The sequence below is a fragment of the Callorhinus ursinus genome, unplaced genomic scaffold (assembly GCF_003265705.2).
Source record: "Callorhinus ursinus isolate GAN/ISIS: 27379988/994484 unplaced genomic scaffold, GSC_fseal_2.0 scaffold7, whole genome shotgun sequence".
Classification (NCBI taxonomy): Eukaryota; Metazoa; Chordata; class Mammalia; order Carnivora; family Otariidae; genus Callorhinus; species Callorhinus ursinus.
Genome location: NW_027397069.1, coordinates 54,389,016 through 54,403,953, shown reverse-complemented (window position 1 = coordinate 54,403,953; position 14,938 = coordinate 54,389,016). Strand labels below are relative to the sequence as shown.

The following is a 14,938-nucleotide window of genomic DNA, read 5'->3' as shown; positions in this document are numbered from 1 at the left end:
GGGAACCCAATGCGGGAACTCGATCCCGGGACTCCAGGATCATGACCTGAGCTGAAGGCAGTCGCTTAACCAACTGAGCCACCCAGGTGCCCAATACTAAAACTTTTTTTTAACGAGTGTTTATCTAATAGTAATTTTCATTACTATGGTACTTGGTGAAGCCTTTTACCTCCAGATTTGATATTTTCTTACACTCAGAAGTTATCTTTTTTATTGTTTCTGTTTCCCTTATTCTAGCTTCTAGTGTTTTTGTTTCAGTTCAGAATAAAATATGGCAGATTTTTCCATAAGCAATGCTTCTGCAGGGCAGGTTTACATTATTTAATATACTGAAAATATCTACATTTCATATTTTTATAAGTACCAAATTTATAAATGGAAAAGACATGTATTTTTATTTTCTGAGTTGTCTGAGCAATTTTGAATCCTAGTTTAGACACTGTGATCTCCTTCACCATGAACAGCAGCACACTGACCCTAATCCTACCATTTTTGCTTGAAATGCTTACATTTTCTAAAGAACATTATAACATAAGGATGATCCTGAAAGCATTTAGATAGCATTCACTGGAGTTACTGGTTTTCTGTTAGTAGCTTCTTTTTTAGGACAGTAATTATTCAACATTCTCTTTTTTTTCCTCATCCATTTGTCCTTTTCTTCTACATTTTGGATAATCTTATAGATCCCAGGTTACATCTTTAACCTCCTTAATAGGTGACTTTCACAATGAACACTTTCTTAAACGAAAGACTAGGATAAAACTGATCACTGCACTACTATTTATAAATAGGAAATATTTAAAACCAACCTAATTACCCATCCTTAAAGGAATGGATAAATAAAATGTAGTATTTCACATTATGAAAATCCAAACAAGAGTTAAAGAGAATGAAACAGATCTATACACAGCAATATGACTAGATCTCAAAATAATACTAAGAAAAACAAGATGATACATATATGAATATTTCCATGAAATTTTAAAACTACAATACTATATATTATTGGTGACTATATAAATATTAAAAAATTAACTAGAGAAATGATGATAGTGATGCTCTTGGGAAGGCAGATAGGGGAATGGAACTTGTCACAGTAAGAAGTTAGGTATGGATCAAAGAGACTCTCTCTCTATATATATATATTTTTTTTTTTTTAAAAGAAACTGGAAGTACAACGAAATATTTATAGCTGTTAATTCTAGATTGTGTTTGGGTTTTGCTGTATCCTTTTTTTAAATTTCTTGAAAAGACAGTAAAAAGAATACTAGATGAGAATGTAGCTAAAAGATTAAGGCAAATCCAATGGGGGAAAAAACCAGAAGAATCATGAGGAAAGGTTTTATTTCCCTTAAATAATTTCAGTCTTTTTTAGTATTTTTGAATAATGTTGGGGGTACATATTCCATAGTAAGAAACATATTCTATAAGGCACTTTTTGCTTTACTCTTCCATTTACCTTGTGTCTGCTTTAGCGTTGTCCACTTCAGTATTGCTTTTATTCATTTATTTATTTTGGTATCCAATATTTCCTTGTTTTTTAAAGCATGTGCCTAGAATTGCTTTTCTCTTATTATTAAGTTCTACTTTCCTTCCTATCACTTTTTCTTATAAAGCATAGTACATTCCAAACTCTGAGCACTTCTATTTATTTGTCTACCTAAGAAATAACCTCCCCTCTGTCTTGTTTCATTCAATGTTCACTGTAATAAATTCTCTTAGGCTCTCACAGCTTTGTTCTTTGTTTTGATAAGGTTACTCACTCTCATGTGATTTTATTTATACACCTACAGGGTTGTATAACCAGCAAACCAAATGTTTCATTTTCCTTTTCAACTTGCCCTAACCAAATAAATTATGTTTCAGACTGGCTTCTGTGGCATCCTTTTCTCCAAATCTTTTTATTTGATTTTCCCTATTTCAACTATGCTCTTATTTTGTTCCTGTTTTACTTTTTTTGGGAAAGGGAAATATGGAATACTAATTTGATGACTCGAAAAGTTCTTCTCTGAATATGAAAAGATTAACTTAGGGTACATGTGAGAGAGAAAGTATCTGGGTTATCCTTAGTTCTTAAATAATAACTAATGTCTGTACTGCAGTTTATAGTTTACAATGTACTTTTACATAATTTCCTCATGTGACAAAAAGTACAGCTCCAAGTTAGTCATTATTGGAACAATACACAATTAGACCTACTCAGGACTAAAATTTGTAATAGTAAACATAAAAACAGTTTTACCAACTGGTAATTTGGAATTTAAGATTTCAAAAATGTTAGCCAACCTGGCTTAAGTGTACTCTTCTGGTGACTAAATTAATTAAAATTAAAATTAAGAGATATAAGGCTTGAGTTATTAGGCAATTAACAAAGGGAGAAGTACCTTTTATACTGAAGCAGAGTTAGAAAACAAGAAGCAGAAAAACATGGAAATGAAACACTGATATGAACCTTAGAAATGACTCTTTTCTTACCTGTGCCTCATTTCATAAAGTCAAAGAAAACCAACTTACTACAAGCTCCAGAAGTAAAGTAACCTAGTTTCAATCCCATTTTATGGGGAGAAAGGTTAACTTTCTTATACAAATGAAGATACATTACTAGAAAAAACAAAACAAGAAAAAAAAAACAATCCCAGAGGAGAACATAGTCAGTAACCTCTTCGACTTCAGCCACAGCAACTTCTTTAAAGACACATCTCCAAAGGCAAGGGAAACAAAAGCGAAAATGAACTTTTGGAACTTCATCAAGATAAAAAGTTTCTGCACAGCAAAGGTAACAGTCAACAAAACAAAGAGGCAACCCACAGAATGGGAGAAGATATTTGCAAATGACACTACAGATAAAGGGCTGATATCCAAGATCTATACAGAACTCAAACTCAACACCCAAAAAAACAAATAATCAAGTCAAAAAATGGGCAGAAGACATGACACCTCTCCAAAGAAGACATACAAATGGTTAACAGACACATGAAAAAGTGTTCATCATCATTAGCCATCAGGGAAATTCAAATCAAAACCACATTGAGATACCACCTTACACCAGGTTGAATGGCAAAAATTTACAGGGCAAGAAACAACAAATGTTGGAGAGGTTGTGGAGAAAGGGGAACCCTCTTACACTGTTGGTGGGAATGCAAGCTGGTACAGCCACTTTGGAAAACAGTGTGGAGGTTCCTCAAAAAATTAAAAATAGAGCTACCCTATGACCCAGCAATTGCACTCCTGGGTATTTACCCCAAAGACACAGATGTAATGAAAAGAAGGGCCATATGCACCCAATGTTCATAGCAGCAATGTCCGCAAGAGCCAAACTGTGGAAAGAGCCGAGATGCCCTTCAACAGATGAATGGATAAAGAAGATGTGGTCCATATATACGATGGAATATTACTCAGCCATCAGAAAGGATGAATACCCAACTTTTACATCAACATGATGGGACTGGAGGAGATGATGCTAAGTGAAATAAGTCAAGCAGAGAAAGTCAATTATCATATGGTTTACTTACTTGTGGAACATAAGGAATAGTATGGAGGACATTAGGAGAAGGAAGGGAAAAATGAAGGGGGAGAAATCGGAGGGAGAGATGAACCATGAAAGACTATGGACTCTGAGAAACAAACTGAGGGTTCTAGAGGGGAGGGGGTGGGGGGGATGGGTTAGCCTGGTGATGGGTATTAAAGAGGGCATGTACTGCATGGAGCACTGGGTGTTATACGAAAACAATGAATCATGGAACACTACATCAAAAATTAATGGTATATTTTATGGTGACTAACATAGTAAAACAAACAAAAAAAACCCCCAAACCTATGCATAGTGTTATAAACCTAGTTACTGAGCCCCCCAAAATATAAAAATGCTAGAGGTAAACAAAGGATAAGTAAGTAAACATGGTATTGTATGTATCTGTTTGCTAGCTTCTGGATAGGGGCTGCTCAATTTGGATGTGGCTTGAGAACTGTTTTGTTATTAGACACCCTGACCTGCAAGGCTTCAGAGACTTGTCAACAAATGTCCTAGCTTTTGGCAAGTCTGAGGTAAAAAGTCATTCTATCCTTGATGTCCACTAAAGGGGCATTTTTTTTTTAAAAACCTATATAAACTATAATTATCTTAAAAACTGTAGTAGATATATTTGTTTTCTGCTCAATCCTTTCCCTGATCATCCTCTTCTGAAAGGTGGCCATTTATTTTATTTTTTTTTAAGATTTTATTTATTTATTTGAGAGAGAGGGAGAGTGAGAGGGAGAAGCAGACTCCCTGCTGAGCAGAGAGCCCCATGTGGGACTCGATCCCAGGACTCTGGGATCATGACCTGAGCCGAAGGCAGACACTTAACCAACTGAGCCACCCAGATGCCTAAAAGGTGGCCATTTTAATTTCAGTGTACTCAAAGCTGTTGGGTCATGTATTCACACTGTGCTATTTATAATCTCAAGAATTTCTATCAATACATAAAAAAAATATACCATGAGGTGACACTAGCACTAGCAGATCATATAGTGCTTAGCTGGGACAGCAATGTTAGACTATGTGGGAACAGAAGAACCAACTGATAACAGATGGAGAGAAGCAGAGCTAAAAAATGCTGACCCTGACCTCAGGTACTGACTCCCCAGTTCCAATTCTAGTCCCTGTATAGCCTGCTGTGTTACATTTTCTGTTCTTAAGACACCTCATTTTATTTACATGTGTTTATATTTAGGTTAGGGATGTATGTGTGTGTATGCACCCATTTAATAAACCTCTTTTGGGTGTTTGTATGTATGTCATGTGAAAAGCCAAATGGCTTAAATTCACATCTCTGTGGGGCAAGCCTACTTCCACTATGTATGTTAGCCAAAGCTGCATGTCTGATATATCTCTAATAAATTCTACTACTTAAGCTGGCTTGAGTAGGTATGTGTTCCTGACAAAGTACCTAAGAAAAAGAATTAAGCCGGGTTTCCTAACATCACAAAAGTAGATACCTTTGAATTATTATTAGAATAAATTTTTTTTTACATTTACCTATGTCATAGCTCAATTATAAGGTGAAGAAATTTAAATCAACTATAGAATAAAATACAGAAGGCGAGTTTTTTGTTTTTTATCAGTTCTAAGATTTTCACTCTGGTTTTGCCATTGACAAATTGTATGACCTTGAACAATTCAGCTGGGATTGAGAACCCTTGGCTTAAATTATTCCCCATTTAGTTTGCCAGTCTGCCTATGTAACTAATGGCTTACTAGATGTTTAATTACTGAAAGCAAAATAAGTAATAAGCTCATAATCTACAGAGGAAATACAAAAGGAATTATTTAGATTTTACCTATTTGACAGAGAGTGAGACAGCAGCAGAGGGAGAGGGAGAAGCCGACTCCCCGCTGAGCACAGAGCCTGAAGCGAGACCTGATCCCAGGACCCTGGGATCATGACCTGAGCCAAAAGCAGATGCCACCCAGATGCCCCCCAAAGGAATTAAACACAATTTTGATCAAGAATGAAACATGGCCTTGGAATTCTTAACAGCAAAGGAAGAAAACCCTGAGTCTAATTAGAAATATCTCTTTATTTGAAAAGATCTCAGAAAGTTCAAAGTTAGGTATGATCTCATGGACAAAACCTCTGAGTGGGAATACAGCACAAGAAGAGTTGCAGGTTCTAAGGAAATGAAGTTCTGATTATGTAATCACAAATAATCCTAATGAGATGAGAAAGCAATTAGAGAAACTAATTTCTTTGGGAAGCTCAGATTTTTAAAAGAACATATACAAAAGACCAATTATGAATACAAAATCTTGATGTGAACATATAAGAAAAGTCTCACAAAGTTTCAAGCCTACTAAGAACTAAGGTTCCCCAAAATTCTAATAAAACAGCAACAAAAACTTTAAAGCTATGTTTGGACAAGTAGACAATTTGTTAGGGGAAAGAAAGCACAAGGCTGATAACAGAAAGAAGAGCTCAAAAACAACTGTGTCTTCATCTTTTCCATCCATAAGTACTGCCCTCAAGTTGGAAACACCAGACAAAAATTAAAAGAAGAAATTAAAGTCTGTGATAATTTAAAAGGATTACAAAGCTAATTTAAACATATTTAAAATTCTAGGCCCAAACAAATCATATCTTAAGGTCTTGAAAAAATTTCAAATATGAATGAAAAATGAGAAAATGCTGCCCTGATTTTTTAAAAATAGGTAAAAAGGGAACATTCCAGAAAGCAAAGAATGATTAGTTTAATATTTATCTCTAAACATTCCTAGAAGAGAGAATCAAGGATGTGACTTTTAAGTACTCAGAATTTGAAAAGCCAACATGGACTGGGTAAGAAAAGTACAAATTAAACTAATTTTCCTTTTTGACAAAGTTTGATAATGTCTGGCAATGATATAGAATGCTATTGCAGTGAATCTTGATTTCCTCTAACAGCCTTGTCAGCAAGATAGAGAAATGTAGGTGGAACAGTGGTAGAGGTAAGTAAATTCAGTTGGTTCAACAGTTCTTTCTGAAGAGTAATGAAGGAGCAGTGGGCCAGAAAGGTTTTATCTTTGGTCCTGTCTTATCCAATATTGTTCTCATGACTATAATAAAGACTAGAAACTCACTTAATAAATTTGTAGAAGAAAAGCTAGAAGGGAAAGAATATAAAAGGTGATTCAAAATTCAAAAGGATTCTGATAAGCTAGGAAAATGAACTTAAAACCAAAAAGAGACACTTAGGAATAAACCAACTCCTGCGTTTAGGTTTAAAATAAAATTTTTAATAAAATAAAATGAAATAAATAGAAGATGGGAGACTGGTGGTAATTTATATGAAAAGGAATCTTATATTTTAGTGATTTAAAGTGATTGAACTTGTTTTTAAAAAGTAATGAAATTTTATGCTATATAGCAGAAGACCAGAATTTCTAGGTTTCTCTAAAAGTATTGTAAAATAAGTTTTATGAGTCTTTTAGACTCAAATTGTAATGACATCTCTAATATTCGCAAATGCAAGTCATATGTAAAATAGTGTCAATCTACAACTCTCATAAACCCTAAAACAATAAAGAATTCTACATTGACAATGTTTTTGTCAATTTAATATGAAAGAACAAAATAAGGCAATTAACTTAAAACTTTCTCTATAAAGACATTTTGTTTTTTGAAATTCTGTTCCTTGGACTAGCACAAAATACTTTCAGAAACTTCCCTTAAACTAGTTCTTAAAAGTTTTAGTACTGGCATTACCTACTAAAAATACTGTGTGTGAGAGCGTCAGATTTCCTCTTATACAATTTTACTTTATGCTAAGGAATCTTTACTGAAATGCTAAAAGGAGAAAGAAAAGGTCAGAAAAATTTAGCCTATTCTCATAAGCTTTCTGATAATTTAGAGCTGTTAAAGTATTTGAAAAGCTGAACTGATACTGAAAGAAATACTGTTTACCCTTTTCCAATACTCTTTTAGAAGAAATAATCCAGGGGCACCTGGCTGGCTCAGTCGGTAGAGCATGTGACTCTTAAGCTCAGGGTTGTGAGTTCAAGCTCCACATTAAAAAATAAAAATAAAATAAAATAAAAAAAAAAAAGAAAAGAAATAATCCAGGAAAAGTATTTTTTTAGTTAAAAAATTGCCAACTCGGTAGATTTCAGTATATTAATAATTTACACAAAGAAGTATTTTTTAAAAAAATTATTTATTTGAGAGAGAGAGCACGCAAGTGGAGGGAGGGGCAGAGGGAGAGGAGAGAGAGAATCTCAAGCAGACTCCCTGCTGAGCATAGAGCCCAACATGGGGCTCAATACCACAACCCATGAAATCATGATCTGAGGTGAAATCAAGAGTTGGACACTTACTGGGCGCCTGGGTGGCTCAGTTGGTTAAGCGACTGCCTTCGGCTCAGGTCATGATCCTGGAGTCCTGGGATCGAGTCCCGCATCGGGCTCCCTGCTTGGCGGGGAGTCTGTTTCTCCCTCTGACCCTCTTCCCTCTCGTGCTCTCTATCTCTCATTCTCTCTATCTCAAATAAATAAATAAAATCTTTAAAAAAAAAAAAAAAGAGTTGGACACTTAGCTGACTGAGCCACCCAGGCACCCCTACACAAAGAAATCTTAAACTAAATTTTATTGAAAGACTTGATTACCAGGGATAAACAACTTTTTAAGGGACTCATGAACCTTTATCCTACATAAAATACTAAAATTTATAACTTTTAAAGCTTTTGATGGGAAAAAGTCTTTTTTATATATTCTATCTACTCTTATGTCAAATGATCAGAAAGAGTAAATCTCCTCTGGGAGCGAAAGTATTAACATAAATAAATTTAACTTATATACATACAGAAATGTACAGTCTTCTGGAAAGGGATCTCCATATGATGTAGAGGGCAATGAACCTGATTTGTTTTCCCGTTCATTCTGGATCACAGATGTATGATCTACATGAAGAAAATACAAACATGAGTAACAGGTACACACCAAGTTAAAAATCATTTACTGCAATATCTAAATAATATCTTTATTGATTAGATATATGGAGCCCTTAAATCTGCAAACATAGTAAGATTTCAAAATTAAGCCAAAAAATTACACATCAATATTTCCAAAAACATTAAGAAAGTAAGAGAGAATAAAGTAAAAGACTTAGGATAGAAGAAACTTCTACTGGAGAAAATCTAGTTTGGCCTGAACTCTATCAGAATTTTAATCAACCTTTAAGGTGAACATTGGGTATCCTTATTTGTGCTTGTATTTTATAGAAAAATAACAATGATTACAAAGGTCACAAAATGGAAAGTTTATGTATCTTTGCTTTCTCATTGTTCAACTGCCACCTTCATTTTTGGAGGGTAGGGTATTTGGATACCTCTTTTTATATTTCCTTTTGACTTTTCATATTACTTAGTCTATCTTTCTGTGCTTAATTTCATCCCATGGGGGCGCCTGGGTGGCTCAGTCGTTGGGCGTCTGCCTTCGGCTCAGGTCATGGTCCCAGTGTCCTGGGATCGAGCCCCGCTCCCTCTCCCACTCCCGCTGCTTCTGTTCCCTCTCTCGCTCTGTCAAATAAATAAATAAAATCTTAAAAAAAAAAAAATTTCATCCCATGTCTTGTCTTTTCTTTTTCTACTTCATCTATTCTTACTAACATGACTACAATACAGAAATAAGCTGTGTATTTAATGAAAAAAGTTATGGATTTCCTGTTATTCTGAAAAAGAGATATGTGGAATATTCTATGTTTGGTTTAAAGATACACACACACACACATTTTTTTTTTCCTTTTTTTAATAGAGAGCATGAATGCAAGGTGGGGGAAAGGGGGGGAGGGAGAGAATCTTAAGCAGGCTCAACACCCAGTGTGGAGTCTGACATGGGGCTTGATCTCCTGACCCTGAGATCATGACCTGAGCTGAAATCAAGAGTCAGATGCTTAACTGACTGAACCACTCAGGCACCCCTTTTAAGATTTTATTTATTTGACAGAGACAGACACAGTGAGAGAAGGAACACAAGCAGGGGGAGTGGGAGAGGGAGAAGCAGGCTTCATACTTAGCAGGGAGCCCAATGCGGGGCTCGATCCCAGGACCCCGGGATCATGACCCGAGCCGAAGGCAGATGCTTAACAACTGAGCCACCCAGGCGCCCCTAAAGATATTTTTTTAATGTGTTTTTTCCTATGCACTGATGGACTTTAAGAAAAAAAGTGATTCTCATCCTGCCTTAGTATTAACTTGCATTGGTCCTCTAGTGCAGAAAAAAAGGTGTAGAAAAAAAATTTAAAAAAATAATAGTTTAATACAAGGCTACTACCTGGCTAATTGGAAAATAATTATCCCTCTTTAATTATCAAGGTAAAGAAAGGTTTAAAAGCTGATAGTTGATAAGAGCTATAATTCCAGATTAAAAATTAAGTTTTACAAATTAAGAATGTCTGATTTTTCCTACCTAATTTCTTTGTATGAGGCATATAAATCTATACTAACAAATATGAATAAAATAAGTGTATAGAAGCATAATTAGAAATAAGACTTACTGAAAAAACAAAGATTTTAAAATTAATCATTAGGTAAGGGAGGAAAGGGGAAATAACTCCTCTTAAGAAAATAGTATTCAATCTTTTGTTTGAGGACACAGCACATATTTACAGTTATACACAAGCAAGGAAAATGAAAGTAAATAGTGGTTTGGGCAGTCCAGGTTGGATCTGGGATAGCTTGTTTTGATTTCAACACCAAGTCCTTTTGTTTCTCCCAGTCTCAATATTCTTTTTAAAATCAATACTAACAGGAAACTTTATTACTAGGAAGCTTTTAAACCTTTGCATTTGCCAACAATGTCAATTATAGAACTCCCCAATTACTTAGTTACAAATATTGCTCACCACTGGCAAACATATACTTTTATTTTGATAAATTACATTTCAAATGAACTATATAAAAATATGAAATTATAATATTCAATATTTCTGATGCAATTATTACCAAAAAAAGCCAAAACCCAATTTACTTTCTATTACTGAGAAATAAATTGTTTAAGGAAAAAAAACCCATTTAGAATTAGTTCCTCTTACCACCTCCTGAATTTAAAAGCCTCTTTCTTGCAAAACTAGTATAATCTCTTGAGTGTGTTGATTCCAAATGCTATTGAAAGATACTGAGAAAGGCTATTTTCTTAAAGAATCTACTCTTCTAAAAACTATACATTAGCGACTGAAATTGAGAATACTTTTGAATAACAAAAGTTTCTTTAAAACAGACTGATGATGGTGGGCTGTATTTTCAGAGATTTAAAACCTTAAGGCTCCAAATATGACACTTAAAATTATTATAATTTGTTAACAATATTTAGCAGTATTAATTAAAATCCAGTAAAGTACTTCCTCAACATTTCAGGAAACTGGAGATAGACTAAGATTTATAGGAGAGTGACTCTGATAAAACAACTTTTTAATTTTTTTCTTCTTAGTTCTGGTACATTATCTTTGATCAATTCCTTCTAAAATGAATTTGTTTACAGTTGCAAGATTGATGGTCTAATAATAATCTAGAAATAAAAAACTTTTACACCAACTTATCTATGCCCCAATATACTTTTCTAGTATTGTTTTTCTCACAAAGTGGGTTTGTAGTAGTTTGGAGTCTTAAAATTTCTTGAAGAAGAGATACATTTGTTCATTCTTTCCGTAGGAGAGTCAGAAGAATGTGCATTTCCTATCTTTGGATGGGTAGGACTTTTTATTTAATAAGGAAACTCATTTATGTAATTTACCAATATAGATCTTACATTTTATTTTACATTATCTTTAGGTAATCTGACATACTTAAGTCAATTAAGCCTGCTTCAAGTCAAGAAAATAACAGAATATTCAAGATTGGGATTAGAAATGCACGTACCCTTTATCAGTGTTGAATTGTTACTTATGGTTGCTTCATTCACTAGAATCATTGCTTGGATGTATTCTGTTTAAGGAAAGGAAAAAAGCATGAAAACAATCATTAGCAGCATCACTTTCATTTATGGTGCCAGCTACTGTGCTAAACAATTTACATACTGTATCTTATTTAATCTTCATTAACTCCTCTGAGAGGTTCTTATGATTACCATAACTAGAAATAGAAATTGAGGCTTAGAGGTTTGACTATTCCAAGAGCACCTAGGTGTTCAAGTTGGTTAAGCATCCGACTCTTGATTTCAGTTCAGGTCATAATCTCAGGGCTGTGGGTCAAGCCGTGTGTTGGGCTCTGCATTGGGCATGGAGCCTGCTTAAGATTCTCTCCCTCTACCCCTCCCTGCCCCTCTCTTTCCCTCTCAAAACAAAACAACACACACACACACACACACACAGACCTCAAAAAACACTATTTATTCCAGGTCATTCAGCAAGGAGGTGGTAGAACTAGATTCAAAACTAGATATATCTGACTCATGAAACGAATGAGAAGGAATATTAAAATGAAAAACAATACCATTTTTTGGACAAGCAAACAAAAGATTAATGTCATATGAACATCCAAGATGTATTAAGAATGGTCCAGGGGCGCCTGGGTGGCTCAGTAGTTAAGCATCTGCCTTCGGCTCAGGTCATGATCCCAGGGTCCTGGGATCGAGCCCCGCATCAGGCTCCCTGCTAGGCAGGAAGCCTGCTTCTCCCTCTCCCACTCCCCCTGTTTGTGTTCCCTCTCTCGCTGTGTCTCTGTCAAATAAATAAATTAAAAAAAAAAAAAAAAAAAGAATGGTCCAAAAGAAAATTTGCTTGAAAATCTTATGTCCTGAAGGAAAGGAGGTTTCTACATAAAAATCAAATCTTATGTTCTACAACCAACCAGGGTTGAAAACAAAGAAAGAGAAAAAATGAAAACTTGCCTGGCTGACTGAACTGACTGCTTGATGTAGAATGCAAGTTCTGTTTAAAGCAGGCAAAATATAGTTATATGTCCTTTCATATTTTAAAAGACATTAGGTGTCTCTGAGTGACAGGGTGATGGATAATTTTTGTTATGTTTTTCTATATGCACTAAATGTTGTACAATGAGCAGATATTACTTTTGAAATACCCATCACCTTTCAAAAAGGGTTACAAAGAGAAAGAAAAGATAAAATGGGGGGCAAATAAAGTAGCCTGAGAGAAAAAGAGATAAATTCAGTAGCTGTTAGTCAAAGTAATCATCTTCACCCACTTTTACAAAGTGTCTATAGTATATGGTAAAAGCAAGTTTTTATAGAAGCAGAGCACAAACACAAAGGAAACAGAATACATGGTAGGCTCTTAGAAAACAAAGAAACTATTTGACTTTTAAAACGAAGAATACTGGAAATAGAACTATACTGTATTGCCAGTGGGTAATATTTAGCATTAAACGTCTTGAAAGTTTTTTGTGCTTCATACCTTTATTTGTGGCAGACCCATCTTTGATCTTTTGTTTCAGTGATTGCAGCACATTTTGCACTTGTTCAAATATGAAGTCCACTTTTCCATCATCTTCCAGCTCCATCCAGAAAGTTTTTGCATCACCTAAAATAAAAATAAGTGAAGAGCTTAAGAGCTCAACAGAAACATACTGTAAGCTCCTCAAGGCACATGTTACAGAGAACCCACTTGGTTTCTAAATAACATCAAGATTTAATTGGTCTATCATTTACTTTGAGAAAAAGATTTTGGTCATTGTTTCTTTATAAAGAACTAGAAACAAAGAATATGACCTAAGTATTTCGCTTATTTCTGCTAACATAAAAATACGTTGAAAATTTTAGTGATACTACTTCTGGTGTCCCTATCAAACAGAAGGAATGGCTTCATTCTAGGGCAGTGGTAGATCTATGTATAGACACATAAGCATTTTAAAAGTTTCAGGGATATAACCTCCACTGAATATGGAAGTGGATGGTTTTAGAATGAAACATCTCAACAATTGCTAAAATAATTAAATGTCCAACAATATTCTTTAAAATGTCTTCTATATTTTTAAAATAATTATATGAAGCAAAATGTTTCAACTTTTTATAGGTAGCTATATAGATGAGCCAATATTTCAGATGTCTAGCAAGTAAACACCTTAAACAAAAATTCCAAAGATAGGGGCCCAGCTTGGTAGAGAATGCAACTCGTGATCTTGGGGTCATGAGTTCGAGCCACACGCTGGGGGTAGAGTTTACTTAAAAAAATTTCCTAGAGGAAAAAATTCTTTCAAAGCTGAAAACAGAAATATGAAAAAGACAATTAAAAGAAAATGGCAAAAGCAAATCTCATACCATGTTTAAAAGTAACAAAAATACCTAAAATGTTAAATTTACAATATGTTAAAATATTAAATGTTAAAATATATAAAATGTTCAAAAATAATAGGGCCTTAAACAAAAGAGGGACATAATAATTACTGTACTTTAGAAAGATCACTTGAGAAGCCATTAAGAGGATTAATAAGCAGAGAGCCTAGTAAGTTTACAAAAACTACATTTTCCTTAGTAAAAGTTAAACCCAGAACCTCTAAGTTTGGCAGTGGGGTGGAAATCTTCACAAAAGGCTTAGGCCTCATAGTCCCATATCTCCTGGCAAAGTCACCTTACCCAAAGGGGATCTCTGGCTAATTAGGGATGCTGCCACCACAGTAGCCTCAAAAGGGGTGTTGCTTCCCTGTTAACACTCTGGCCCAATGCCTAGAACATAAGATCAAGCCTACTTTTAAACTCCCCATAGCATAGCTCAGACGAGGTTTCAAGATTTGAAATAAATGCAATGTGAGCGGACAAAAGTGATGAGAACAATGCTTTAGAGGTGGAGGGACCATGACATGGAGAGCCTTTCATGCCATGCTAAGCAACTCCATTTTTATATGAAAGAACATGGGAGCCATTCAAAAAGTTTAAGCATTCTTATGATGTGATTAGTTTCTTAGAAAGGTCACTCAGGTGGCAGTGGAAGAGGGAGGAATCAAGAATGATTTCTAATTTTCTGACTTGGGCAACCACATGCATAGTAATGGTATTCATTGAGATAAAAAATAAAGATAGGGAACAAGTGAGAAATTTAAGTACGGCAAGTACACTGGGTACACAGGCTCCAGAGTAAGATCTGGTCCAATTACACGAATTTCGGAGTCAACGGCATACAAATGCTTGCTGAAGTCACAGAGTAGATGTGATCAGGGAGAATGTGTACAATGAGAAGAGGGTCTTCTGTATATAAAGGATGAGTGTAAGAAAAGAGAATCTTGGAGACCGAGAAGGAGCAAACAGATGGAGGGAAAACCCAGGAGAATGGCGTATCAGGGGTCAATGGAAAAACAGAAGTGGTGATTAACAATCTGGGCTTTAGAATTCAGATGCATTTGTATTTGAATCCCACACTGTCAGTTTAAGTTGTATGACCATACATATGAAATGGGAATAATAGCATCTACCTCATGGAATTGATGCACAGATAAGCATGTGGCCTTTAGTAAGAAATTACTATAAAGAGTAAAAAAAAA

General features: G+C 34.9%; 1 protein-coding gene across 7 annotated transcripts in view; it reads right to left on the bottom strand.

Moving 5' to 3' along the window:
* The window catches only part of SETDB2 (SET domain bifurcated histone lysine methyltransferase 2), an 87,147-nt gene that overhangs the window by 60,979 nt on the left and 11,230 nt on the right, over positions 1-14,938 (bottom strand). For all 7 annotated transcript variants that reach the window (XM_073894574.1, XM_073894575.1, XM_073894577.1 and 4 more), the window contains 3 exons: positions 12,859-12,984; positions 11,366-11,431; positions 8,314-8,410 (listed from right to left, as the gene is read on the bottom strand). In XM_073894574.1, the coding sequence (XP_073750675.1) occupies positions 8,314-8,410; positions 11,366-11,431; positions 12,859-12,984 (289 nt within the window). The remainder of the gene's footprint in view (positions 1-8,313; positions 8,411-11,365; positions 11,432-12,858; positions 12,985-14,938) is intronic.